The sequence below is a fragment of the Peromyscus leucopus genome, chromosome 16_21 (genome assembly GCF_004664715.2).
Source record: "Peromyscus leucopus breed LL Stock chromosome 16_21, UCI_PerLeu_2.1, whole genome shotgun sequence".
In the NCBI taxonomy this organism is placed as follows: Eukaryota; Metazoa; Chordata; class Mammalia; order Rodentia; family Cricetidae; genus Peromyscus; species Peromyscus leucopus.
In genome coordinates, this window is record NC_051084.1 from 69501681 (window position 1) to 69527335 (window position 25655).

The 25655-nt window shown below is 42.5% G+C and overlaps 1 protein-coding gene across 4 annotated transcripts in view; it reads right to left on the minus strand.

Moving 5' to 3' along the window:
* Nucleotides 1-25655, minus strand: part of Kat2b (lysine acetyltransferase 2B) — a 119850-nt gene that overhangs the window by 87041 nt on the left and 7154 nt on the right. The window contains exon 1 of one of the 4 annotated variants that reach the window (XM_037199902.1): nt 14623-14947. The exons of 2 other annotated variants lie outside the window; for them this stretch is intronic. In XM_037199902.1, the coding sequence (XP_037055797.1) occupies nt 14623-14712 (90 nt within the window). In that variant the 5' untranslated portion in view covers nt 14713-14947. Of the gene's footprint in view, nt 1-1186; nt 1332-14622; nt 14948-25655 lie in introns of those variants that run through there. One more of the 4 variants, XM_028890195.2, reaches the window with a different exon arrangement.

Consider the following 25655-nt stretch of genomic DNA (forward strand, 5'->3'; position numbering starts at 1 on the left):
AAAAATACAACAGAATTAAAGCCTTCTTTAATAAAAGCAAGGGGCACCAATGAAAGGTGGCATGCATGAGATATCTTTAAAAATACAGAGTACTGGAGCTGGGTGTGGGAGCACACACCTCTAATCCTTTAATCACCACTCAGGACAGAGAAGTGGGCAGATCTCTGAGTTCAAAGCCAGCCTGATCTATAGAATGAGTTCCAGGACATCCAGAGCTACACAGAAAAATCTTTCTTTGAAAACGAAAAAAGAAACATGCAAATAAATAGAGAACACTGAATTCACTTTGAATTATCACAAAGATGGCAGGCGTTCTGGCCAAAGGCTTTGTTATCAGAAGACCTAAAGTTTACTTTGGTTAGGGTTCAGCTGAGTAGGAACCAGTAGTCTGAACTCCAAGGCATCACACCACTGAAGAGTTTCATTCACCATGGTAACCACACCCATATTTTCTAAAAATTCTTTGCAGTGCAGAGAGTGATAGGATCCTGCCCTTGTTAGGCAGTGCTTTCCCACTGTATAGAGACCCCAGACCCACAACTTTTACTGTCTAAAGCTTAACCCTTTCGCTTCTGAGACGCTAGTGACCATAGCCTACATCTCCTTTGGAAGGCTGCTCCATGAAGGGAGCAGACTAGGGGACACTCTGGATGGACTAGAACAAAACCATAACCAGTATTTGTCATTCTGCTCAAGTTGAAGAACAGGAAGCTACATCTTTGTCAAGCAGCAAACTTAATGATTCAAAGCTGGACATGGTGGCACATAGCTTTCTTTAATCCTAGCACTTAAGAGGCAGAGGTAGGCAGATCTCTGAGTTTGAGGCCAGCCTCATCTACATAGCCAGCTCCAAGGCTACACAGAGACATTGTCTCAAAACACACACAAATAGAATTAGCAAGAACGAACCCTTGTGGCGCAAACATGAGGACCTGAGTTCAAATCCCAGCACCTGTGTAAAAGGCCAGGTGTTGAGGTGGAAAAAAAGGATAGCTAGATCTTTTGAGTCACCAGCAGACTCCAGGTTCAGTAAAAGACTGTCTCAAGAGAATAAAGGCAGAAAGTGATAAAGCCTTCTGGCCTCCTTGTATCACTGTACACATACATACACAGAACACACACACCAAGATTTAACCAACAACAACAAAGAAGAATTGAAGGACCTTGCTGACTTGGTTATACATGCCTGAATTACCGGCTTCTCAGGAGGCAGACAGAGCAAGAGGGCTGTAAATTGAAGCTCACCAGAGCTGCACCGTGGATTCAAGGCCAGCATGGATAACTTAGTGAGGCTCCCTGTCAAAACAAAAACATTTTAAAAGGGGAGATGTGGCTAGGTGAGTATATGGGAGACATTGAGTTCAATCCCCAGTACTAGGTGAGGATAGAGAATTCAAGAATACAAAACTTGTCTCCCTGTGGGGTTGCTTATAAAAGCCCACCTGACACATGATAAGCACCCATGTGTATAAAATTAAAAATAATAAATACAAATAAAAAAGTGTAAAAGGCTGGAGAGATAGCTCAGCAGTTAAGAGCACTGGTTTGCTCTTCCAGGGGACTTGGGTTCAATTCCCAGCACCCCCATGGTGGCTTACAATCTTCTGTAACTCCATTCTCAGGAAATCAGACATTATCTTTTGACCTCAGCAATAGGTATGCAGGCAGGCAAAACACTCATATACATAAAAATAAATTAAATTAAAAATAAAACCAAAAAAAATCTTTTCTTCCTCTTTGAAACTCAAGTGAACAAATAACTACCTTTTAATCTTGGGCAAGACCCTGCAGACTTTCAGGCCAGAGATCATAACTTCATTACTGCAATGGACTTAGGGCAATCAGCCAAGAAAGACAAGCTTACACCCTACCTGCCTCTACATGACATAAAATAATAGCCCTGCTCACCAGGGCTTATAAACCTTGAGTCACAAATCTCAAAGCAGGGGGATTTATAATAATCAAGTCTTACATTTCTCCTATTTATCAAAATATTAACCACACTTATTTAAGCCACCATAATAGAATGCTGACTCTAGTCTACCACACAATGAATTCTGGCATTTAAACATGTCTGGGATTCAGTATATATGGCTTTCCTAGGAAAAATTGGCTAATTTTACTTTCCTATCAAATCTCAGGACTCCAGTGGATTTTACAAAGTCAGTTTTGGTTTCTTTTGTACTGAATGAGTGGTTTTTTTCTAAATAAATAGAAAACTCCAAAAGTGAAAGAAGACAAGAAGGAGAAGGCATAAAGCAGAACAATGACAGCCCAGTGGTTTTGTGGCCCCATGGCACCCCACAGTACAAGGCAAGAAGGGCAAGCCACAGGGACAGCGTGTCTAGGCAAAGTGAAAGCCTTCTGGGGATGTGGTCCTGGGTTCAATCCCTAGAACAAAAAAGAAAAAAAGCATGCATGGTGGTGTTCACCTACAATCTGAGCACTTGAGATGATTGAGACTGGATGGTCATGAGTGCAAGGCCAACCTGGGCTACATATTGAGACCCTGTCTCATGAAAACAAGCAAACAAACAAGGCTGGGTATGGTAGTGGTTGCCTTTAATCTCAGAACTATGGAAGCAGAAGCAGGTGGATCTCTGTGGGTTCAAAGACAGCCTGGTCTACAAATCGAGTTCCAGGACAGCCAGGGCTACATAAACAGTCTGTGTCTCAAAACAAAACAAAACTAAAAACTAAAAAAAGAAAAAAGTGAAGGAGCTAGGACTCAGTGTTATAGCACTAGGTAGCATGCTTGAGACACTGGGTTTAATTCCCTAGCAGTCCACATGGCAATCCAAGTTGAGATATGTAACCACAAACCATATTAAAATATATGGGGCAAGCAAGATGGCCCAGTGGGTAAAGTACTTGCTACCAAGCCTGATGACCTCGGTCTGATCCTCAGAACCCACAGAGTAGAAAAGAATGAACTTGCACAGGTTGTCACCCAGTATGTGTGCACACAAATACATGCTAATAAAAAGACAAATATAATTTTTAATCTTATTAAATTGAGTATAATAGCTCATACATATAATCCCAGCACTTTCCTATAACCCTGGCACTCAGGAGACTGAGGAAGGATGATGGTGAGTCTAGACAAGGCCAGTCTAGATTACTGGGCAAGGCTAAGTCCCTAAAAAAACAAACAAAAAAATCATTGGGCCAGCAAGATGACTAATTGGCAAAGGCCCTTGCCACCAAGCCTGACAACCTGAAACAATCTATGGGACCCACAAGGTGGAGGGAGAGATTCTCAAAGGTTGTCATACACATGCACTCTCACACATACACAGATAAATAGCATATCATTCAAAATAATTTTTAATTATTTTATATTCACTACATATTATAATAACTTGTAGAGTACCAGTCAGAAAAAAAAATCATTTAACTTAATGAAATTTAAGTTCTAGTTTCTCCCTCTCTTCCTCTCTCTGTCTCTGTCTCTGTCTCTGTCTCTCTGTCTCTGTCTCTCTGTCTCTCTCTCTTACACACACACACTTAAATTTATATGTCTAAATATATAGAGAGACATATGTATAGATAGATATCATATTATACATACATGTGTGCACACATATCTCCCCCTCCTTTTGCTGGGGATCAACTCAAGTGATTAACATATTAGACAAACCCTGTACAACTGGGCCACACCCAAGTCACACCACTTTTTAATGTGATACTGTGGGTTGAATAGTGCCCCACCCCTCCACCACACCACACCCCCAAAGCTCAAAGATTTGGACACAAAGACCCAAGCAGGGAAGAAGGCCAGATGAAGCCGGAGGCAAAGGCTGAAGCGGTAACAAAAGTACATCAAGGATTGTCAAGAGATGCCACTGAGAGGAGGAAGGAAGAGGAAAGGCTGGGGAAAGGTAATAAAGGGGGTCTTTAGGAGGAGGAGGGGGAGAGTCTTTAAGAAGACAAGGAGGTCTTTAGAACTAGGGAGGGGAGTGCCTCTGGAAGAATCAGACTTGCTAATGCTGCTCCTGCCTTTAGCTTCCCAGAGCCAATACAGAAGCTGTAATTTCAAGCTACCAATTTTGTGATCGTGTGTTAGACAACTCTAAGAAACTGATACACCAAGTAGTTTGTAAGTTAAAGCATGGCGGTTCATGCTTATAACCTCAATATTTGGGAATCTGAAGAAGGAGGAGGACTGTCATGACTTTGAGGCCAGTCTGGACTACATAGTGAGTTATAGGCCACCCTGAGCTTCTAAAATAATTGAATTGTGTACATGGCTCACATTATAACTGTGAGTGATTATTGCACTGGAGTTTGAAGGGAAACCATCCTCAGACCCCATATCTTTACTGTGGACGTTATAGTTTAGGGTAGAAAGTTTCAATATCCCTAATGTGGTTAAGAACACCCCACAATGCGTGGGGTTCCCTTGAGTTATGCTTATTTGTGAGGATTCCTTTTTTGGCTCAGGTGTAGAGAACACTTCTGGCACCTGTGCATGCCCAGGACAATTAAATCTGAGGGTATAGTGTTGATACTGTGTGTGATGTATTGTCTACCCTGAGAAGGGGAAATAAGTCCTTTAAGAGTCGGTGAAAGCTTAGGGTGTAGGTCAGTGACTCAGTTTTTACCTAGAATGTACAAAGCCCTGAGTTCCAACCCCAGCACCAGAAATAAAAATAAACAAACCAGTGAGCTCCATTGTCCTTGGCTGTCAAGAAAACATTTCTGACATGTGCTTTGAGCTGCAGCAACCAAGCCCTCCGCTTTGGCCTTCATCTCCCCTTCCAAATGTTATAGCCAAGCTACTGCTCTCAGAGATAAGTGGTCCCCTTGGAAACACCTCTTCCATAGCTCTTGGTAATTAGGAGTGACAGCTGCTGCCTAAGAGAACTCCTAGCAGGGTTATCCTAGTGGCCTTAACTGAATAACAGCTGAAGGACAACCTTTCAGGGAGCCTCTGCCAAGCCAATTATCACAGCAGCCAGAAACCTGGGCACCAAAGAGGAGCCAGCTGTCCAGGTGACGTCATCTCCCTAAGAGCAAGTCTATGCAGGCAGGACATAACCAAGAAAGAAGAAAATGATCTCCAGAAGCCTGAGAAAAAAAGTGGTTTTATCTTCATAAGAGGATCCTGGGCATACAGTGTTGGCAATGACTTTCTTACAGTGAGCTGAAGACATTGGAGCAACTCTAGGGAACTGATCTGGATAGACATGTTGTCTTGCAACAAAAGACAGACACACAGAGGGGCAGGAGACTGCAATTTGCTCGGTGTTAATGTATAAGTATTTGTGATATCTGGAGGCCATGTGGGGAAAAGAGGAGAAAGACAGTCATGCTATCCAACAGAACTCTGTCATGCGGAAAATGCTAGATTGACTCACGTTGGTAGAAAACTCGGAAAAAGCACACTGATGGGAAATAAGTGGTAAAATCCCTTCTCAGCCCTCTGGCTCAGACCAAGTATAGGAAAACAGTGGAGAAAAACCATGAATCAAACATATACGTGCCACTGCACTGGTAGAATACCTGCATTTCTATCTTTCCTCCTGCATTCACATTGCTCAGAGCCAAACTGAGGCTGGGAACTCTGTCCATCATGCAGAAGCATAGATCCTGTTCATGGGGTTGGGAGTGGGGATCGAGGGGCAGTGGACATTGCATTTCCTACCTCTGATCTCTGAAATTTGACAAAGACATACTATTTAAAAGTCAAAGTAGGCCAGTGAGATGACTCAAGGCTTAGGTGGGTGGAGGCACTTGCTATCAGGCCTCAAGATCTTAGATTGATCCTTGGAACCCACGTAACAGAAGGAGATAACTGATTCCACAAACTTGTTCTCAGCCCTCCATAAGCACACTGTGGTACACTCGAACCTACACATATACACACAATGAGTAAATAAACATTAAAAAATAAAAGTCAGGAGGAGTTGGAGAGACAGCTCAGAAGTTAAGAACACACACTACTCTTCCAAAGGACCCAGGTTCAATTCCCAGCACACACCAGGAAGCTCACAAATGTCTGTAACTCCAGTTCATGGGAATCCAAAACTCTCTTCTGGACTCATGGGCACTGCATATACATGGTTCACAGACATGCCAGCAAAACATCCATATACATAAAATTAAAAAAAAAATTTTTTTTTTAATTAAAAGAAGGGGAAGCTGAAGATATACTTCAGTGACAGAGTAATTACTGCACGTGTGAGGCCTAAGGAGCAACCCAGAGCTGCCAAAAAAAAAAAAAAAGGGAGGAGGAGCTAGAAGAGGTGGGGGAGGAGGAGGAAGAAGAAAGAGCCAGGCATAGTGACTCATGCCAATACTCAGGAGGCTGAGGCAAGAGTGTCAACATAAGGGACTGGAGAGGTGGCTCAGTAGTTATAAGCATCTGCTGCTCCTGCAGAGGACTTGGGTTCAGTACTTCCCAGGAGGCAACTCACCAATTGTCTGTAACTCTAGTTCTATGGGATCTGATGCTCTCTTTCTGGCCTTCTTGGGCACCTGCACACGTATAGCATATATTTGCTATATACACATATACAGACACATAAACACATACAAAAAAAAAAAAAGCATGAAAACATGCTCAGTATCATTAATGACTAGGAAATACAAACACAAACTACTGAGGTACCTCTCACCCCCATTAGCAAGCTACAGAGGAGAAACAAGAAACAAGAACAGTGCTGGAAATGATTCAGAAAACACTCCAGGTGGAAACTGTCAGGAGTAGCTGCTGTGGACAACAATAGAACAGTACCTCAGAAATTTAAAACCCCATTTCCGGAAATGTGATCCACTTATGATCAGAATTACACTTATGAGCATATATTTTTAAAAATTTGAAGCAGTAATATGTTTGCCTAGATGCATGAGGCTTTTGGTTCAAGCCTCAGTAATCATGGAAAAAAAAAAAACTATTACAGGAAATCAAAACAGATGTTTGTTCACCCACAGTCTAGCTGCTTTATTTATTTAGCACAATAGCCAAAAGTCTTCAATGCATGAACAGGTAAATTCAACCTGGCATGTGTAAGCAATTTTATGTTCTTTGAAAGATATATATATATATATACATATACATACATATTTAGGAAATGTATATATGTGCCTCTATATGTGTGTATGTGCCTGTGTGCATGCCTGTATATGTGTGTGTGAATGCATATGTATATGCACGCATGTCTGTGTGTGCATATACATGAGTGCCTGTGTGACTTGACCTTGAAGGAAAAAGAAAACCTGACACCTGCTACAATATGAAACAAGGACAGTTTGCTAAGTGAAATCACCCAGTCACAAAAGGCAAGCACTGTAAGACTTCACTTCTACAAAGAGCCAAATTTGTAGAGATATAAATACAGTAGTGAGTGAATATGATCAAAACACAGTATACACATGTATGAAATATCAAAGAACAAATGAAAAACATTCATAAAAAGGAAAACAGGATGGCAAGATGGCTAAGCAGGTAAGTGACTGCTGTGGAAGCCGGACAGTGAGTCAATCCCAGGATCCCACATGGTGGGAAAAAATGGATACCACAAATTTATCCTCTGCCCTCCATAAACCATGGGTCCATACTCACCCCTCTCCCCAACCCACCCTCCCTCTCTCTCTCTCTCTCTCTCTCTCTCTCTCTCTCTCTCTCTCTCTCTCTCTCTCTCTCTCACACACACACACACACACACACAAACACACACACACACCAATAATATGAAAAATTAAAAATAAGCAGGGCACTGGTGGCACACCTTTAATCCCAGCACTCAGGAGGCAGTGGCAGGTGGATCTCTTGAGTTCAAGGCCAACCTCGTCTACAGAGTGACTTAGAAGATAGCCACATCTACACAGAAAAACTCTGTCTGGGAAAACCATACATTTTAATTAATTAATAAGTAGCTAGCTCGTTGTCAGGAGTTAGAAGAAAGAGTGCTTAATAATCCCCAGACTTTAATCTGCTCACTCTCAGTTTTGCAAACTGAAAAGTTTTGTTTGTTGGATTGACAGTGACAGCTACTCAGAGAACCCAGAACAAACAGTCAGATCCCCTGGAACTGGAGTCATAGGTGGTTGTGAGCAGCCTGACATGAGTGCTGGGAACTGAACCTAGGTCATCTGCAAGAGCAGCCATCTTTCCAGCTCCCTATATAAGTTTCTTAATGTTACTGAACTATAGACTTAAAATGGTCAAGATGGTCAAGTTCTCTGGGAGTATCATTCTGTAATCCAGGCTAGACTAGAATTCACAGCACTTGTCCTGGTTAGTTTTGTTTTGTTTTTGTTTTTTTTTATTTGTTTTTTGCTTATTTGTTTTTTTGTCAATTTGACACAAACTAGAGATATCTAGGAAGAAGACACTCAACTGAAAAAAATTGGCCAGTAGGCAAACTTCTAGGGCAGTTTCTTTTTGTTGTTGTTATTTTGTTTCATTTTTATTTTTGTTTTTTGAGACAGGATTTTTCTGTGTAATAGTCCTGACTGTCTTGAAACTCACTCGGTAGACCAGGCTGAGCAAGCCATGGGGAACAAGCTAGTAAGCAACATTCTTCCATGGCCTCTGCATCAGTTCCTGCCCTGAATTCCCTGGAGGATGCAGTATAAATTGTAAGATTAAATAAATCCTTTCTGCCTCAAGTTTCAATCTCTTGAGTGTTGAGATTACAGAAATAAGCTATTTTTCTTAGATTGCTAAGATTCTACATTTTAAAAAGTTCTCTGGTTTGGGAGAGAAGGTTTAGAGGTTATGAACTTGCTGATCTTGCAGCAGACCCTGGCCTGAGTTTACAGAGCTGGCAAAGAGCAAGGGGCCAAAACCCATACCAGAACTGAGCTCTGGCAATGGAAAGTATCTGTGGCACCTCCTCCTTAAAGCTCAGGGACACAGAACTGGGTAAGGTACAGCACTCAGTAGGTGAAAGCAACAGGGCCAGGGGTTCAAGGTCATCCTGGCTACACAGGCAGATGTGTAGGAGACAAACCTAAACTACACGAGACCCTGTCTCAATTTGCCCCCTCCAAAAGAAAGTGACTATCGATGAATGCAGCCACATGTGTGAATCTCAAAAACACTGCTGAATTAAAGAAGAGGTACTGCATACTCCTCTTTTTTCTGGTGACGGTTGGTGGTACTAAGGATGAAACCCAGGGTCATTACACCTCTCAAGATACATCTCCAGCTTTCTTTTTACTGTTTTGTTTTGTTTAAAACCGGATCTAAATTGTGCCCCTATTCTGTGATCCCATTAGGACTTGAATTTTTTTATCCTATTAATGGAGCAGCTGGAATTACAAGGTCTACACCACCAAATGACAAAACTCACAGTAAGTTCAGAAGCAGCTTCTTGAGGTGGGGGTGGGGTTGACAGGGAAAGAGCAGTAGAAGGAGAGCTCCACAATAACAGAAATGTTCTTGCCTGGGCATGATGAGGCACATCTGTAATTCAGGCACTTGCAAAGCTGAGGCAGGAGGATTGCCACAACTTCAAGGCCAGCCTACCCTACATAGTGAGTTACAGACCAGTATGAGCTACACAAGTAGCATCCTGTCTCAGGCTTGGAATATAGCTGGCTTCAAATGTGTGAGACCCCAGTTTCAAACGCCAGCACACTCCTCACTTAAAACGAGTCTCTGACAGAAGGGAATTCCCCAGGCACCATCATTACCTTCTCTGTCTTCCTTCTGTGTGGCACTTACCACATTCTGTTATTTTCTTTCTTACCATCTGTTTCTGCTACCAGAAAGCAAATTCTATGAGAATAAGGACCCATCTGTCACTACACCCCCACAGTATCTACATCAATGCCTGGCACCCAGAGTAACAATGCTGAGTGAATGGAAAAGCTGGAATCGCTATCTATAATCCACCACAATGGAGCCCAAATCTGGGAAAGGAAAGAAGCCTCCCTGGGCCACACAGATGCAAAGAGGCATGATAGAATTTTAACCCAGGTCCATGTTCTAACCACCCTGAGGTTTGGGTCTCTTCGCTTTGTTTCTTTGCTTGCTTTCAGTCAGTTCATATCACTCTCTTCTACACTTCCAACTCAAAATGGTTCTCTCTGTGGGGACTTTAAATCTGATTTTTCACTTTAATTTTTCTCTTCCTCCATTATTGTCTCTCTAGCAAGAGGCTCCTGTGGTTTCGGCCTTTTACACACATAGCAATGCTGGGCCAAGGCACTGTTCAGATACAAGAAGAGTCAGGTAGTTGGTCCTGTAGGGATGTGCTTGACTCACTTGTTATTTCAAAGTATGCTGACCTTGGCTTCCTTGGCATCCAGCCAACCCATTTCAACACTAGCTTGTTAGAGCACATGCAAATTAGTGTGGCCACCATCCATCACTGAGACTGTGGCTGACATTCCTTGGTCTGGGCCCTGTCCTGGAATCTTCTGCACAGCAGGAACAAAGGACCCAGATGGCTGCAGCAAGGCATGTAACAAACGAAGATTGGGACCCATGGTCTACGTGGAATTTAGCACCCTGAGGCAAACAAAGAGATGAGTCTATGCCTCTTTCAGAGATTAGGTGATGTTCATTCCAAGGGCATGGTTCACTTTTTTCCAAAATCAATATACTCTTGATTTAAAAATAATAAAGCTGGACATAGTGGCATATGTCTGTAATACCAGAACTCACAGAGGTGGAGGTAAGGGGATCAGAACTCAAAGGCAATCTTGGCAACATAGTACGTCTGGGCCCTGACTGGGTTCAAATGTGACCTTGCCTCAAAAAGTGAAGAAAGTCAGGGAGGAATAGCTGACAGCTCAACAAAGGAACAGGAAACAAAGACAACCTATTGCCAACTTGACTTACAAAAGCAATGTACAAAAAAAGTTTTAACAGGAGCTATGCCACATAGCTTTATACACAACTGATGTTTCTATTTTATTAATATAATAGTTTTTAAACTTTCTGGAAAGACCTTTTATTGTACTGTATAAGTTTATTTTGGTTGGTTGGTTGGTTGGTTTTTGTGACAGGGTTTCTCTATGTAGTTCTGGCTTCCCTGGATGTAGACCAAGCTAGCCTGGCTCTGAGTGCTGGGATTAAAGGTATGTGCCACCAATGGGTGGAAAATATCATTCTGAGTGAGGTAACCCATACTCAGAAGGACAAACATGATATATACTCCCTCATACGTGGATACTAGATGTAAAGCAAAGGATAACTAGACTACAACCCACAGCTCCAGAGAAGCTAGTCATCAGGGAGGACCCAAAGAGGGGCACATGGATCTTCCTGGGAAGGGGAAATAGATGAGATCTCCATAAGTAAACTGGGGATGAGGGGTGGGCAATGGAGGGTAAGGGATGGGGGATGAGAACATAAGGGAACGGGATGGTGGAGCTGTAACAGGGATGGAGTGGGAGAGATACCATGATAGAGGGAGACATCATGGGGATAGGAAGAAACCAGGTGCTAGGGAAGTTCCCAGGAATCCCAAGGATGACCCCAGTTTAGACTAGCAATAGTGGAGAGGGTGCCTGAACTGGCTACCCCAGTAATCAGACTGGTGAATACCCTAACTGTCATCACAGAGCCTTTCTCCAGTAACTGATGGAAGCAGATGCTGAGATCCACAGCCTAACACCAGGCTGAGCTCCAGGAATCCAGTTGAAGAGAGAGGAGACGGATTCTATGAGCAAGGGCAACAAGATCATGATGGGGAAACCTACAGAGACAACCAAACCAAATAATGGGAACTCATGAAATTTAGATAAACAGCCTTGGAGCCTTCTCGGGACTGGACTAGGCCCTCTGCATTTTGAGACAGTTGTGTAGCTTGATCTGCTTGACCTGGTATTAAGATCAGAATCCATCACTGTACATGAACAGGCTTTTGGAGCCCACTACCTATGATGGGACACCTTTATTTTTTTTTTTTTCTTTTTTCTTTTTCTTTTTTTTTCGAGACAGGGTTTCTCTGCGTAGCTTTGCGCCTTTCCTGGAGCTCACTTGGTAGCCCAGGCTGGCCTCGAACTCACAGAGATTCGCCTGGCTCTGCCTCCCGAGTGCTGGGATTAAAGGCGTGCGCCACCACCGCCCGGCGATGGGACACCTTATACAGCCTTGAGGCAGGGGGAGGGGCTTGGACCAGCCTCTACTAAATGTACCTCCCCATGGGAGGCCTTACTTTCTTGTAGGAGGGAATGGGGGTGAGTTGGGAGGGGGAGGCTGGAGGAGTGGGAGGAGGGAAGAGGGGGATCTTTGATTGGTATATAAAATGAATAAAAAAAATTCTTAATGAAAAAAAAAGGTGTGTGCCACCATGCTTTTCAGAACAGTTACAGTGTCTTTATGAAAATATAATTCTAATATACAGACAAGGACACAACACTTGCAGAAATTCACCTTTGTGTTGCTGTTGGTTTTGGTTTTTTGACACAAACTCTTCCATTGTAGCCTAGGCTTACCTCAAATTTAAGATCCTTCTGCCTCAGCCTAGTTGGGATTCTAGAGCTGTGCTACCTCACCTGGTAGAAACTCACAGTATTTGTTCAGAGAAGAATTAAAATGTAGTTCTGACTTCTCTTTGCTTGGTCCTGTAGTAGAAATCCAGGCAATGAGAAATGCACTGTTTGTAACTGAATCCACCCCGAGGCCAAATGACGGAGCCGGAGTTTGAGGACAACAGAAGCTGCAGTACCAACTAGTACCACCAACAAAAAGCTGGACCGGTGGTACTAGTCTGTAATCTCAGCAGTGAAGAACCATGGGCTAGCCTGGACTAGATAATGAAAGCCTATCTCAACAGAAAAAGAAAAGCCAGCCATGAATGAAGAGAACCACACTTGGCAATGCCTCTCCCCAGCTGCCAACCCCTCTACTTTGGACTCATAGCTACGAAGCCTCTTAGAGCCTCAGTTTCTCATTTCTTTTATTTCAAGATAGAGTCTCACATTGCAATCCAGAATAGCCCAGGACTCTCTATGAAGCCCAGATTAGCCTCAAACTTTAGGCAATCCCCTGCCTCAGTGCTGGGCTGTCAAGATTATAGGTGTAAGCCACTACATTTGGCTACTTGTCCCACCTTTAAAAGTGTTTTCTTGCCAGGTATGGTGGTGCACAACTTCAATTCCCGCACTCAGGAGGCAGAGGCAGGCAGATCTCTATGAGTTCAAAGCCAGCCTGGTCTATAGAGTGAGTTCCCGGACACAAGAATAAACAAACAAAAAATAAATGTTGTTTTCTTTGCTATAATCTCACAAAGCCTCTGAATATAATTTTTTACTCAATAGCTATTTTTGAGTTCCTAGTATGTATGAGACATAACCTTCCTGCTATATGAAAAAAATCAAAACCCCTGCTTCATGGGGCTTAGAACATGGACAAGAAAAGGCTTTTAAACTTTTTATTTCTAATGGTGTAGTTCAGGAGAGCAATTATCTACCCTTCAAAATGTCCTGGTTCCATCCTCAGCACAGCAATAAACATATATACTTTATAATATTATAATTTATATATTATTATATGTCACATATTATATATAACTGGCATATAGAATACATACACAATGATTTCCAACTATTGATAAATATACCAAAGAATTGAAAAGGATGATTAATATTATAGAGGGATGGATGGCATGCTGCTATTTTAGACAGGCAGGGGAGAGGATGAGATAATGAAATTTGAGGACATATCAGAAGGACGTTTAAGAACAAGATACAGAAATACACACAGCAAAGGACTGAGATATAGCTCAGTGGCAGAGCACTTGCCTCGCATACACAAGACCCTCCAGCATTCAATTCTCAGCACAAAAAAACACAGGAAAAAGGGAAGCAAGGGAGGGTGTTTACTGGTGTCCCTGTTCATGTGCAAAGACAAAGGTAACCCATGTATAATCTGATGTCAGAGATGAAAACAACTCAAAACATTAGGGATTCAGGACCACATATATGGATGGCTCAGTGGACAAAGGTGCCTGTTGATGGGCCCGTATTTAATAAATGGGACCCATGTGGTACAGGGAAAGAACCGCTCTAGCAGGTTGTTCTCTGACCTCCATATGCAAGCTGTGGCGTGCATACACATGTATGCACACAAAATAAATTGAAAATATGTAATTAAAGAGTTAGATGCCAGTTAAATGAGAGTCTGCCTCCAAAAAAAAAAAAAAAAAAAAGGTCTGCAGAATTAAATGAATTGCAGCAAAAGCAGTAAAATTCAGAATTATGCACACACTAAGTTATCCCAGCACTGAAAACCATGCTTGGTGAACAGTGTCAGCTACAAAGAGATGGCTAGTCATATGAGTCCTTTCAGAAAGCTCATTTTAACTGAATCTTAATTTTCAGCTATGGAAAAGCTGTAAGGAGCTGTAGAGAATCCCACTTCTTGGTACCATTCCTGAGAAGGTGGCATCTAAGAACTTGACATCAGCTGAAGAGAATGTAAGAATGAACGTTCTCTTTCCAGAATCTCCACCCCGTAGGCCAACATCACAGAGGTACTGTTGCCCTTCCAGCTTTGTGTGCTGGCTTCTGTCATCCTGTCAGGAAGGCTGCCACCCTCCCCAAACCCTCCAGTCCACACAGCTTTTGAAATACAATGGGTAACAATTCTAGTCATTTTCCAGAACCAGAGGTGGGAGCAGTAGGATTTCACATGATAGTCACCATTTCAGCACTCACCACTGCCAACACCAAGGACAAAAACCATGACACCAAACAGAAGGAAGTCTGTAGCTGGCATTCCACCAACTGTGACATCACCTCTCTCATCCACCAGCCCAGTCAGCTGTCTCCCAGCATTCCATTCCTGCCCATATCGGAGTGGCCAAGCACACCTTGACTTCGTGTCCACATTCCTGCCTCAAACGGCCTTCTCAGTACATCTGAATGTCAAATTCCCATCTATTCTTTCAAAAACCAAATCAAATTCCAGTCTAGGAGCCTAGTGGGTGGAGATGACTCAGATCTGTCATTCCAGGACCCACTGGGCTGGGCCAGAAGGACTGTGAATCCCAAGTGAGCTTCACCTCAAAAGGCCAAACAACTAAATTAAAATTAAGTTTTAAAAAAATGAAATCAGTTCTCTAAACCTTCCATATTCATTTAGTTTCATTTTGAAAGTGGCTAGCAAATTTAACTTTGTTTTTTAACTTAAAAGCACATGTTGTTATAAACTACTGCTACATGTGGGGTTGTATTGACAGCCCAGCAGTCAAAAACACAGTGTTCCTGAAGAGCACCCAGGTTTGGTTCTTAGCACCCACATGGAGGCTCACAATTCTAACTCCACATTCAGGGGACCTGATCCCCTCTTCAGGCTGCATATGCCTGGTGCACATACATTCAGGCAAAAACTCATACTCATGAAATAAAACATCTTAAAAAATAAAATACTGTAATCCCAGCACTCAGGAGGCAGAGGCAGGTGGACCTCTGAGTTCAAGGCCAGCCTGGTCTACAGAGTGAGTTCCAGGCCAGCCAGGACTGTTTCACAAAGATACCCTGTCTGGAAAAACCAATAATCAAACAAACAAAATACTGTTACACATGACAACGGGGCTGCAGTCACAGCGGCATGTTCAGACCAAGTGACACAGAGAGGCAGGGTCTATGTATCCGAGGCTGGTCTCGAACTAATAGATGACCTTGAACTCCTAATGCCCCCTCCTCCACCTGCTGAGTGCTAAGATTATGAAAGTAAGCCAACATGACCTTGAGGTGCTGGGGATGAAACCCAAGGGCTTCATGCACAAGATAGGCAAGCACTCTACCAACTGAGGTCCATCCCCAGCCCGGAGATGATTCCATTGTATAAAGGGAAGTTTAGGAACAGACAAGGATGATCTTAGGTAACAGAGTCACAATCAGGGTGACTGGAGTGGGAAGAGGCAGAATCTGCTGAGGGTCTGGAAAGATCTAGCTTTCTCTCCAGACAGATGCATGGTTGTACACTTACGTTGATATTATAACTTCAGTGTGTGTGTGTGTGTGTGTGTGACTATAATCACTTTGGAGACGGAGGCAATAGGACACTTGGACTTCACAATGAGATCTTGTCATTAAAAAAGGAGGGATGCAGCCGGTGGTGGTGGTGGTGGTGGTGGTGGTGGTGGTGGTGGTGGTGGTGGTGGTGGTGGTGGTGGTGGTGGTGGTGGCACACGCCTTTAATCCCAGCACTCGGGAGGCAGAGGCAGGCGGATCTCTGTGAGTTCGAGGCCAGCCTGGGCTACCAAGTGAGTTCCAGGAGAAGCGCAAAGCTACTCAGAGAAACCCTGTCTCGAAAAAAAAAAAACAAAAAATAAAAGGAGGGATGGGGTGGGATAGCTTAGCAGTTAAGAGTGCTTCCTGTTGTTTCAATCGATCCAAGTTTGATTCTCAGCACCCAAGTCAGGCAGTTCACAGTTATCTGTAACTCCAATTCCAACGGATCCTTTACTGAAGCAGGGACCCTCTCTGCCTGGAGGAAGCCCTAGAAGAGACAAACTGATGCCCAAGAAAAAAACTCCACGTGAGCATGGACTTTGCTGAGCAGCCAAGCAGCCAGAGGCATCTCTGAACCCTCTGGGTGTCTGTTCTGCATCGGTAAAGTGACTTTTAAAGTGACTTTCCTTGCTGTCTTCTCACCCAGGGAAATCAAATGAAGGGAGACAGAGTTCCCTCTGCCTCAGCTCCCTGAGTTCTAAGATTACAGGTGTAAGCCACTACACTTGGCTACCTGAACACCTTTAAAAATAAAATAAGGGACTGTGAGAGACTCTGTTTTTTCTATCCAAGGTAGTTAGCTGATAAGGGTGCCCAAATATCCTGAGCCTCCCTCTTCTTCCTTATTGCTGATTAGCTAATAGAGTCAAATAGTGAAGTCAAGACCCCAGTAGGATGAGATGCAGTCAGTACCTATTACAGGTATAAAAGACATAGGCCATCTTGGCTCACTTGGCTCACTAGCACAGTTTGGATTCTGAAGCACCCTTTTTGCAAAAAGAAATTGCCTTGCAACATCACTTTCTTTTTTTTTTTTTTTTTTTTTTTTTTGGTTTTTTTGAGACAGGGTTTCTCTGTGTAGCTTTGCGCCTTTCCTGGAACTCGCTTTGGAGACCAGGCTGGCAACATCACTTTCACTTTGTTCCTTTGTGAAACACCAAGATTATTCTTTTCCCACAAGGCTCACCAGATAAAGGTGAGTTCTTGTGAGTTCTACCCCAGGACCTACTTAAAGGTGGAAGGAAAGAACTAATTCCATATGTTGTCCCCTGAGCTCAGCATGTGTATACACACATACACATCATACATATACACTATAATTATAATAATAATAATAATAATAATAATAACATAATTTAAAGAAAACAAGTGTAGTGGGGCATGTTGGAGTTAGGTCTAGACTAAGTAAGTAGCAAGAACCTGTCTTGAAAAACATAAAACAGGTTGGACTTGGTGGCACACACCTTTCATCCCAGCACTAAGGAGGCAGTGGTAGGAAAATCTTTTAAGTTCAAGGCCAGCACTATCTATGTAGTAAATTCCAGGACAAACAGGGCTGTGTAGGGAGAGATCCTATCTCAAAAACAAAAACAAACAAACAAAAACATATATCGAAGGCTGCTTCTTTCTTAGGAGGTGGATAAATAAGACTTGCAGTGAGCAGTGGTATCTTTCATCTAAGAAAGAGGTACCAACTGTTAAAGTCTGTCTCACACAAAGCACAGCATGGAGGGTCACAGGATGGGGTGGCTCTGCAACTTAGTTGGGCAAGTGCTTACATAGCATGCGTGAAGTTCTGGGTTTAATCAACAGCGCTACCTAAAATCAGGTGTGGTGGTTTAAACCTACAATCTCAGCATTCTGAAGTGGCTTCAGGAGAGTCAAGAGTTCAAAGCCATCCTCCGATACTAACTTTGAAGCCAAAAGTAAAATAAAAGGGAAATGGTGGCATGTACCTGTAATCCCAGAACTGAAAGAGGAAAGGTAGGCAAATCCCTAGGCGTTCCAGGCCAATCAGGGCTACATAGTAAGACCCTATCTCAAAAAAACAAAAACCTTGGGCAGTGGTGGCACATGCCTTTAATTCCAGCACTTTTGAGGCAGAGGCAAGCTTATCTCTGTGAGGCCAGGCTGGTCTACAGAGTGAAACCTTAAACATCACAAATCGTTGTTTGCAAGCACAGTTATCCTAAATCAAAACAGCCCTCGGGAGATCGTGTTCTGTTTTGCCCTGCAAACTTTCTCAGGTGTAACAAAACTACAAATTACAATCTGAAGTTTTTATAAACCTGAAATTTTTCTGAGAACATACAAAAACATTAAATTTAGATCTTTTTCTCTCTACCTTTTTGTTCTGAATCTGCCAACAGCACTGTCTGTTTGCTAAGCTCCTACACTTACCAGTCTTTAGCGGTGCCACCACATGCAAAATGTGTGCTATACATTTTACAGCTGAGGACAACTCTTTCAATCTAGACTTGGTAGGAGGCAGAGGCAGGAGGAGGATCACAGAACATTTGAGGCTGGCAAGGGCCAAGACCAGGGTAAGAGAGGAGAGGGGATCTTGCCTTGGTTTTTCATTTGTTTGTTTTTGAGATAGGTTTTCTAGCAGCCCAGCTGGCCTCAAACTCAGTATGTAATTGAAGCTGGCCTGGAACTCTATCTTTCTGCCTCTACCTCCTAAATTCAGAGATCAGAGACATAGGGCCACCAAATCTGATGATAAATCTTTTAAATGGCATTTTAATCTACCTTTATCCCTGTTTCATATCTTACTGTAACAATGCCGCCAACAAGAATGTCCAAAAGTACACTTTTAATTTGGTTCCAGTTTGAACACTAGCAATGACTCAGACTCACTGTGCACATCCTCTTACCTGCAATGATTCTCAAGTTACAAGAAAATAAAATTGTTTACAAACATGTCTACAGAATAAGATGCTTGCTGGGTAGGAGTGAGGACTGTGGCATTCAAATCCTCCCCACCTAAGTAAAAGCCAGGCTGAGGGTGGTGGAGACAGAAGGCTCACTGAGGCTTGCTGGCTGCCAGCTTAGCTCCAAGCTCAGTGAGAGTCTGTCTGAAGGGAAGAAGACAAAGCATGATAGAAACAGACACTGGATGGTCCTTCTTTGGCACTGGTGAACACATGTGCAGAAACACCACACACACACATCACACACACACAAGCTAGAACGAACAGTGGGCTGTACAAATTGTAAGTAGCTGGGTTCTGGTGGTGCATACCTTTAATTCTAGGACTTGGGAAGCAGAAGCCGGTGGATCTCAAGAGTTTGAGGCCAGCCTGCTCTACACAGCAAGTTCCAGGACAAAGCTCCACAAAGAAACCTTCTTTTGAAAAGAAAGAGAGAGAGAGAACAGGAAGCTATTCATACATAAATATCCCTACTATTCACAAAAGAGAGTTTTCAGATTCCAAGTATTGTTTAAATTAATACTAAAGGAACTAATTTTGCACACTGCTAAGGTGTTTATGAGACTATTGAATGGTTGTCCTCCAAAGCAGAATTTCAGCTCTTGCCTGCTGACATTCGAGACAGATAATTCTTTGTTGTGCTGTCCTCTCCTCTCCATCTGGTGAAGGTTCAGCCAGCCTTCCTCCCAGACACAGTAATAGAGAATGTTTCTGCTTCAGGACACGGCCATATGCCCTCCCACCCCCCAGAGGAGCTAGCAACCCCCAAAGGAGGGGCTGTTAATTTAAATAGAAAGTTGCAGCCAGTGTGGTAGAGGAGCCCTTAGTCCCAGTGCTACAGAAGTGGAAGGGGGTGCAGAGCCCCTGACTCCATGAGACCAGCCTAAAAAAACCAAGACTGGCCAGCACACATACAGGTGCCATTGCTGTCCCTGCAGCAACAAGGTTTTCTCCAGCAATGACACAACAGCTTCAGCCACAGGACATGCTTCCTCCTATACCACAGTCAGAGCTACTTTATAATTAATTTTTAATTTCTATTCATGTATGCATGTGAGTGTGCAGATGCCTATGGGGACCAGAAGAACGTGGCATCAGATCCTCGGGAGCTATGGTTACAGGCCTGTTGTGAGCCATTCTGCATGGGTGCTGTCAGACAACAGGAGCTCCTAACCACTGAGCCACCATCTCTCCAGCCACCACCATCACCATCACCATCACCATCATGGTCTATGTGTGTGCATGAGGGGGGAGGACACACATGCCATGCACACATATGGAGTCAGTGCTCTTCTTACAACTTTACATGGGTCCCATGATTAAATCCCACATCTCCCCTCGTTTGTAAAAGACACTCCTGAAAGAAGGGTCAGTCAAGGGCAAGTAAGATGTCTCAGTGGGTAAAGATGTTTGCTGAGCAAGTCTAAAAGTATAAGGAGACTAGCTCCAAAAAGTTGTCCTCTGACTCAACATGAGTATATATATACACATACACACACACACACACACACACACACACACACACACACACACACACACACCCCAGTGATTTTTGAAAGGTGGCTTTTGTCTTACAGTAGGTTGTTATATTAGCCAGGAGGTACATCATCAGGGAACATGTCAAGATGCATGCTTACCTATGATTGGTTGGACCTTATGGGAAATGTGGTGAATTGTGGGGTCTGCCTTTTTTAGCCCCCTGCAAAGCCATTTCCTGGGAACCCCAGTATGGACCTGGCCAGTATTTAATTAAAGCTTGCTTCAAATTTGGCTTTAAATTGTAATAGTGGCCTTATTCTTTAACTTTTTCTGGAGGACCCCAACAAGACCAGACCACCCACTCAAATTTCAAAGCCAAAACTTCACTCCTGAACTCCAGGGTTGAGGGGCCACTTCAGGGGGCACATGCCTTGAGATGTTCCAAAGGTTCAAGGCTGTCTTTGGTTCTCAGACTCTCAGGGTGAACTTCTGTGCTGAGAAGAGCAGCAAGCACCTATGGAAGCCCCCGATAAGTCGTAGTCTGTTCTGTTCTGTGGGATACCTATATGGGATGTGGAGGGGCTTTGACAGGACCCCATTATTCTCCCTTCCAGGGCAAATGCTGAGACGTCACTGGCCTGCCTGCTTTTGCTTAGATGGAAATTTTTTGTTTATTGTTTGTTTGGTTTTTTGTTTGTTTGTTTTTCGAGACAGGGTTTCTCTGTGTAGCTTTGCAACTTTCCTGGAACTCGCTTTGGAGACCAGGCTGGCCTCAAACTCACAGAGATCCGCCTGTCTCTGCCTCCTGAGTGCTGGGATTAAAGGCGTGCACCACCACCACCACCACCACCACCACCACCACCACCACCACCACCACCACCACCACCACCACCTGGCTGGCTGGAAGGTTTTGTCCATCTGTGTCATGCAGAAAGTTTTGTCTGCCTGTTTTATATACTTGGACAGGTCTGAGTTTTCTGGTGTGTCTTTAAGTTTTGTTGCAAAATGTATAAATGAAAGGTGGCTACGACATGTTTTGTTTCTGACTGCTCTTCTTTGAGTATATGAGTTTTCTGTGTTCTGTGTTTCTTGGGTATATTTTTGCTGTCTCTGCTATTGCCAGTCACCAGCCACCACGACTGTCATGACTGCTTTTATGGCCAGGGCTCAGAATTTATCTCTGAGCTATGAGCTCTGTGGTCACTGGATTTGGGTTAGCAGGATTTCAGATGTCTTTTGGGTATGGATAGCATTAAAGTTGTTTTATGCTGTTCTATTTTATTGGAAATCTGGCCCTAGTTGTGGTTCTCCTTTCTCTATCTAGACCCAAGCATATTTAAAAGTTTCCTCTGTCGTGTGTCAGTCGAGTCACCTGACACTGTGACAGGAGGAAGAAAACAAAGCAGAACAACCAAAAATTAGACTTGGTTTATATGAGCATTCTGTACCTCAGGGTTTATAAGTTTGTTTTATTGGGTATGGTAAAAATCTGTAAAAATGTGTGGAAAAGTTTAACTTAAACTTGTAACAGGGAGCCAGGCACTGATGGCGCATGCCTTTAATCCCAGCAATCTCAAGAGGCAGACACAAGAAAGTCTCTTTGAGTTAGAGGCCAGCCTGATCTACAGAGCTAGTTCCAGGACAGCCAAGACTACACAGAGAAACCTTGTCTCAAAAAAACAAAAAAACAAACAAAAGAAAATTTGTAACACAGGGTTGACATTTAAAAAAATCTATGCATAGGTAATCTTACAGGAACCATGTGGCATGATCCTATTTTGGAATATAAACAACACATGCCTTGATGCCACCTTTAGGCAGCATGTGGCTGACTGCCAACTTCCCTAGGGTTGGAGTGGGTGAATGTCATGTGACTTCACCACTATCTTTTGACAGCCATCTTTGCTAGGGTTAGAGAAGACGGATCTAATGTCTTGATTAAAAGTGACTATGTGACATGGGCCAACCAATGAGGCAACAACACGTCTCTATAAAATTTTGGATTACGATGGATTTTTATATGATAATTTCTGTCCTGAAAACAAGGTTGATTAAAGATAGGATTTAAAACAATGCATGTTTAATAAGGTATTAAAATAAAGGTATTTGCTGGATGTAAAACGTTGTAACATTGGAGTCACCCAGGTGGTATTGGTTTTAAAGATAGGAAGGGGTCATGGAGAAAAGCTGAGGCTTACAAGTGTGTAGCTGGGTTGGAGTTCCTAAAGAGAGCCCAGACACAGCAGTTTTGGAGATGCCTGTTCCATGTGATAGTCACTAGAAATACCAGCTGCAATGAAATGGAACAGGCTGGGATCTAGAAATCAGGCTGTATATGCTACCAAGAGTGGAGCCAGAGGGGTGACCCAAGGATAGTGAATGAATCCCAGATATTAAACACTGAATTGTCTGTACTACTGGAGGGTGATTTTTGCCTTGTGCAGATTATGGTTGTGCCATGTGCCTTTCCTCTTGAAGTAAAAAGATACTTTATTTTTTGATATTGCAAGAACACACAGTTGAGAGATTATAAACTTTTTTAAGAGGAAATTTTGGCTACAGAAAATTTAGGTTAAAACAACTTGATTTTTTTTGGGGGGGGGGAGTTCGAGACAGGGTTTCTCTGTGTAGCTTTGCGCCTTTCCTGGAACTCGCTTTGAAGACCAGGCTGTCCTCGAACTCACAGAGATCTGCCTGCCTCTGCCTCCTGAGTGCTGGGATTAAAGGAGTGCACAACCACCACCTGGCCTTGCATCTTGATTTTTTTTAAGGAACAGCTTTTAAAATATTTAACTTTAAAAGACTATGGGACACTTTTAGTTTATAAAATGATTTATATTACTAATATATGAACTTAAAAAATAAAAAAATAAAAGATTAACAATTAGGGCCACACCTATGAGCACCAAACACTAGACACCAGCAACTGGAATATTCCTAACTTACTATGCAGCAAGAAAATGACCTAAGCAGTCTAGCAAAGAGCTTGGAGCAGTTCTCACCCTATGGGTCTCAACTCTTTGGGAGATGAAAGACCTTTTCACAAGAGTAGCCTAGGACTAACATGTTGGATGTTTGGACTGCAATTCATAACAGTAGCAAATCTGTAGTTGAACCATGGCAGTGAGAGTGAAATTGTAGTTGGGGGTCACCACAACATGCAGAACTTTTTGAAGGGTCGCAGTTTTACAAAGGTTGAGAACCACTGGCTTAGAGAATGTCTCTCATTACTTAAGGTATTTTCAGGCTTAAGGATGTATGTCTAGCCTCCTTATCTTTGCTAACTTTGAGCTTTAGCTATATTGATAAAGTGAGTCATACAAAAAACTGTCATATTCTGTGATTGTGTACTATAAAAAGATCATGAGCCGGGCGGTGGTGGCGCATGCCTTTAATCCCAGCACTCGGGAGGCAGAGCCAGGCAGATCTCTTTGAGTTCGAGGCCAGCCTGGTCTTCAAAGCGAGTTCCAGGAAAGGCACAAAGCTACACAGAGAAACCCTGTCTCGAAAAACCAAAAAAAAAAAAAAAAAAAAGAAAAGAAAAGATCATGAAAGTTCCCAGTCTCTCCCATGGACGGTATTTATAAGTTAAAGATTTATTTTGACACTAAAAGAGCTTCAATTCATAAATTGTTATATTTTTAAAGCTCAAGCTTAACAGAGATAAAGCTATAAAATCCTAATCTTTATAAAAGCTACTAACTTACTGAAAACTGTTAAAGATAATTAAAACATGGTCAGTCACCTTATAAATGATCAAACTCTTAAATGTGTTCATAACTATACCTAAAGTTATGCTAAGTAATAATGCAATTAATTACAGGAAAAATTTAGCCTCCTATATGCATTTTCAAGAATAAGACCAAAACAAGTAACTGAAAACAAGCAAGTTTATTTAGCTCAGATATACTTAATAGATAATAGTCCTTAAACTTGTCAAAGATGTGCTGAATATGGCATATAACATGTTTAATGGAAAAAGCTTATTATAGCATAGACCTCAAGTTCTCCAAAGAAGAAAATGGGGCACAGCAATGACAACTCCACCTGACCGTGGTAATGCTAACCACTGGGGCAGAGTGCCCCATTGCCTCCCCCAGCACAGGACCCTGCCCAAACTGTGTACAAGCAGGACACTGGAAAGTTAATTGCCCCACTTTGCCTAGGAAAACTAAAGTCAGTCCCCCAAGTTTCTCCTCCACAGAAAATGTCTCTCAGGTCTCCTGGACCTGGGCACAAAAGACTGATGCTACCCTGGTACCTCTGCCCCAAAAAAAGCTCTAAAGACAACAGGAGCCTGGGATGACCATTTAGGTAATGGATAAATCTGTCATTTTAAATGATACATAGGCTATTTGGATTATACTTCCTGCTACAATTTATCCTTCTCAGATCTCTGATGCCATTGATGATGAGGCCAACTATAGCTTTGTCAGCTTGGGAGCAGAAGGCAACCAAGTTCTTAGCCAAGGCTGCAGCCACCTTGTTAGTTCACGTCATATGTTTTAAAAAAAAAAAAAATCAGGTCTTGTTTTTTGTAGCTCTACTAGGTCTTTTGTTAAGAAAAGAAAATCAGGGGCTGAAGAGATGGCTCAGAGGTTAAGAGCAATGACAGCTCATCCAGAGGTCCTGAGTTCAATTCCCATCACCCACATGGTGGATCACAACCGTCCATAATGAGAAATGGTGACACCTTCTGTAGATGTAATAAATAAATCATAAAAATAAATAAAATAAATCTTTAGAAAAGAAAGTCAGACACAGAGAAACCCTGTTTAGAAAAAGGAAAAAATTTGAAAAGAAAGTCAGGTTTGCCTTGCTAACAGGCTTCATATTAAAGGATCAACAGGTCTCAGATATAACTTTTAACTAAAAGACCATACTCTGTGGTTACTGTTCTCAGGAATAACTACTAATGCCTCTGGTAAATGATTAGATGGGGGGGAAAAGTCTTGAAGTGTATGCAAGAACTATTCTAAGGTATATAAAGTTCTGAGGTTATGAAAACTTAAGTAAGTTCTGAGCATCTAAGAAAATGTTTTAAGGTATGAAAATACAAGTTGTAAAGGTATAAGAAAGTAATTTAAGGTATGTGAAAAATGGAAAATGCTTCAGATTTCTTCCCCCCTCTATGCTGTTGTTATTCAGACTTTTAACTGATGAATGGAATTCTGATACTCTGGTAGAGCACTGATTGCTATTATCAGTCACAGGCTCAAGATTTCAAATTTCCTTTTGTTGTTGTAGTAGTTTGAATAGACATGGCCCTCAAAGACTCTTGTGTTTGAATGCTTGGTCCATAAGGAGGTGTGGCCTCAT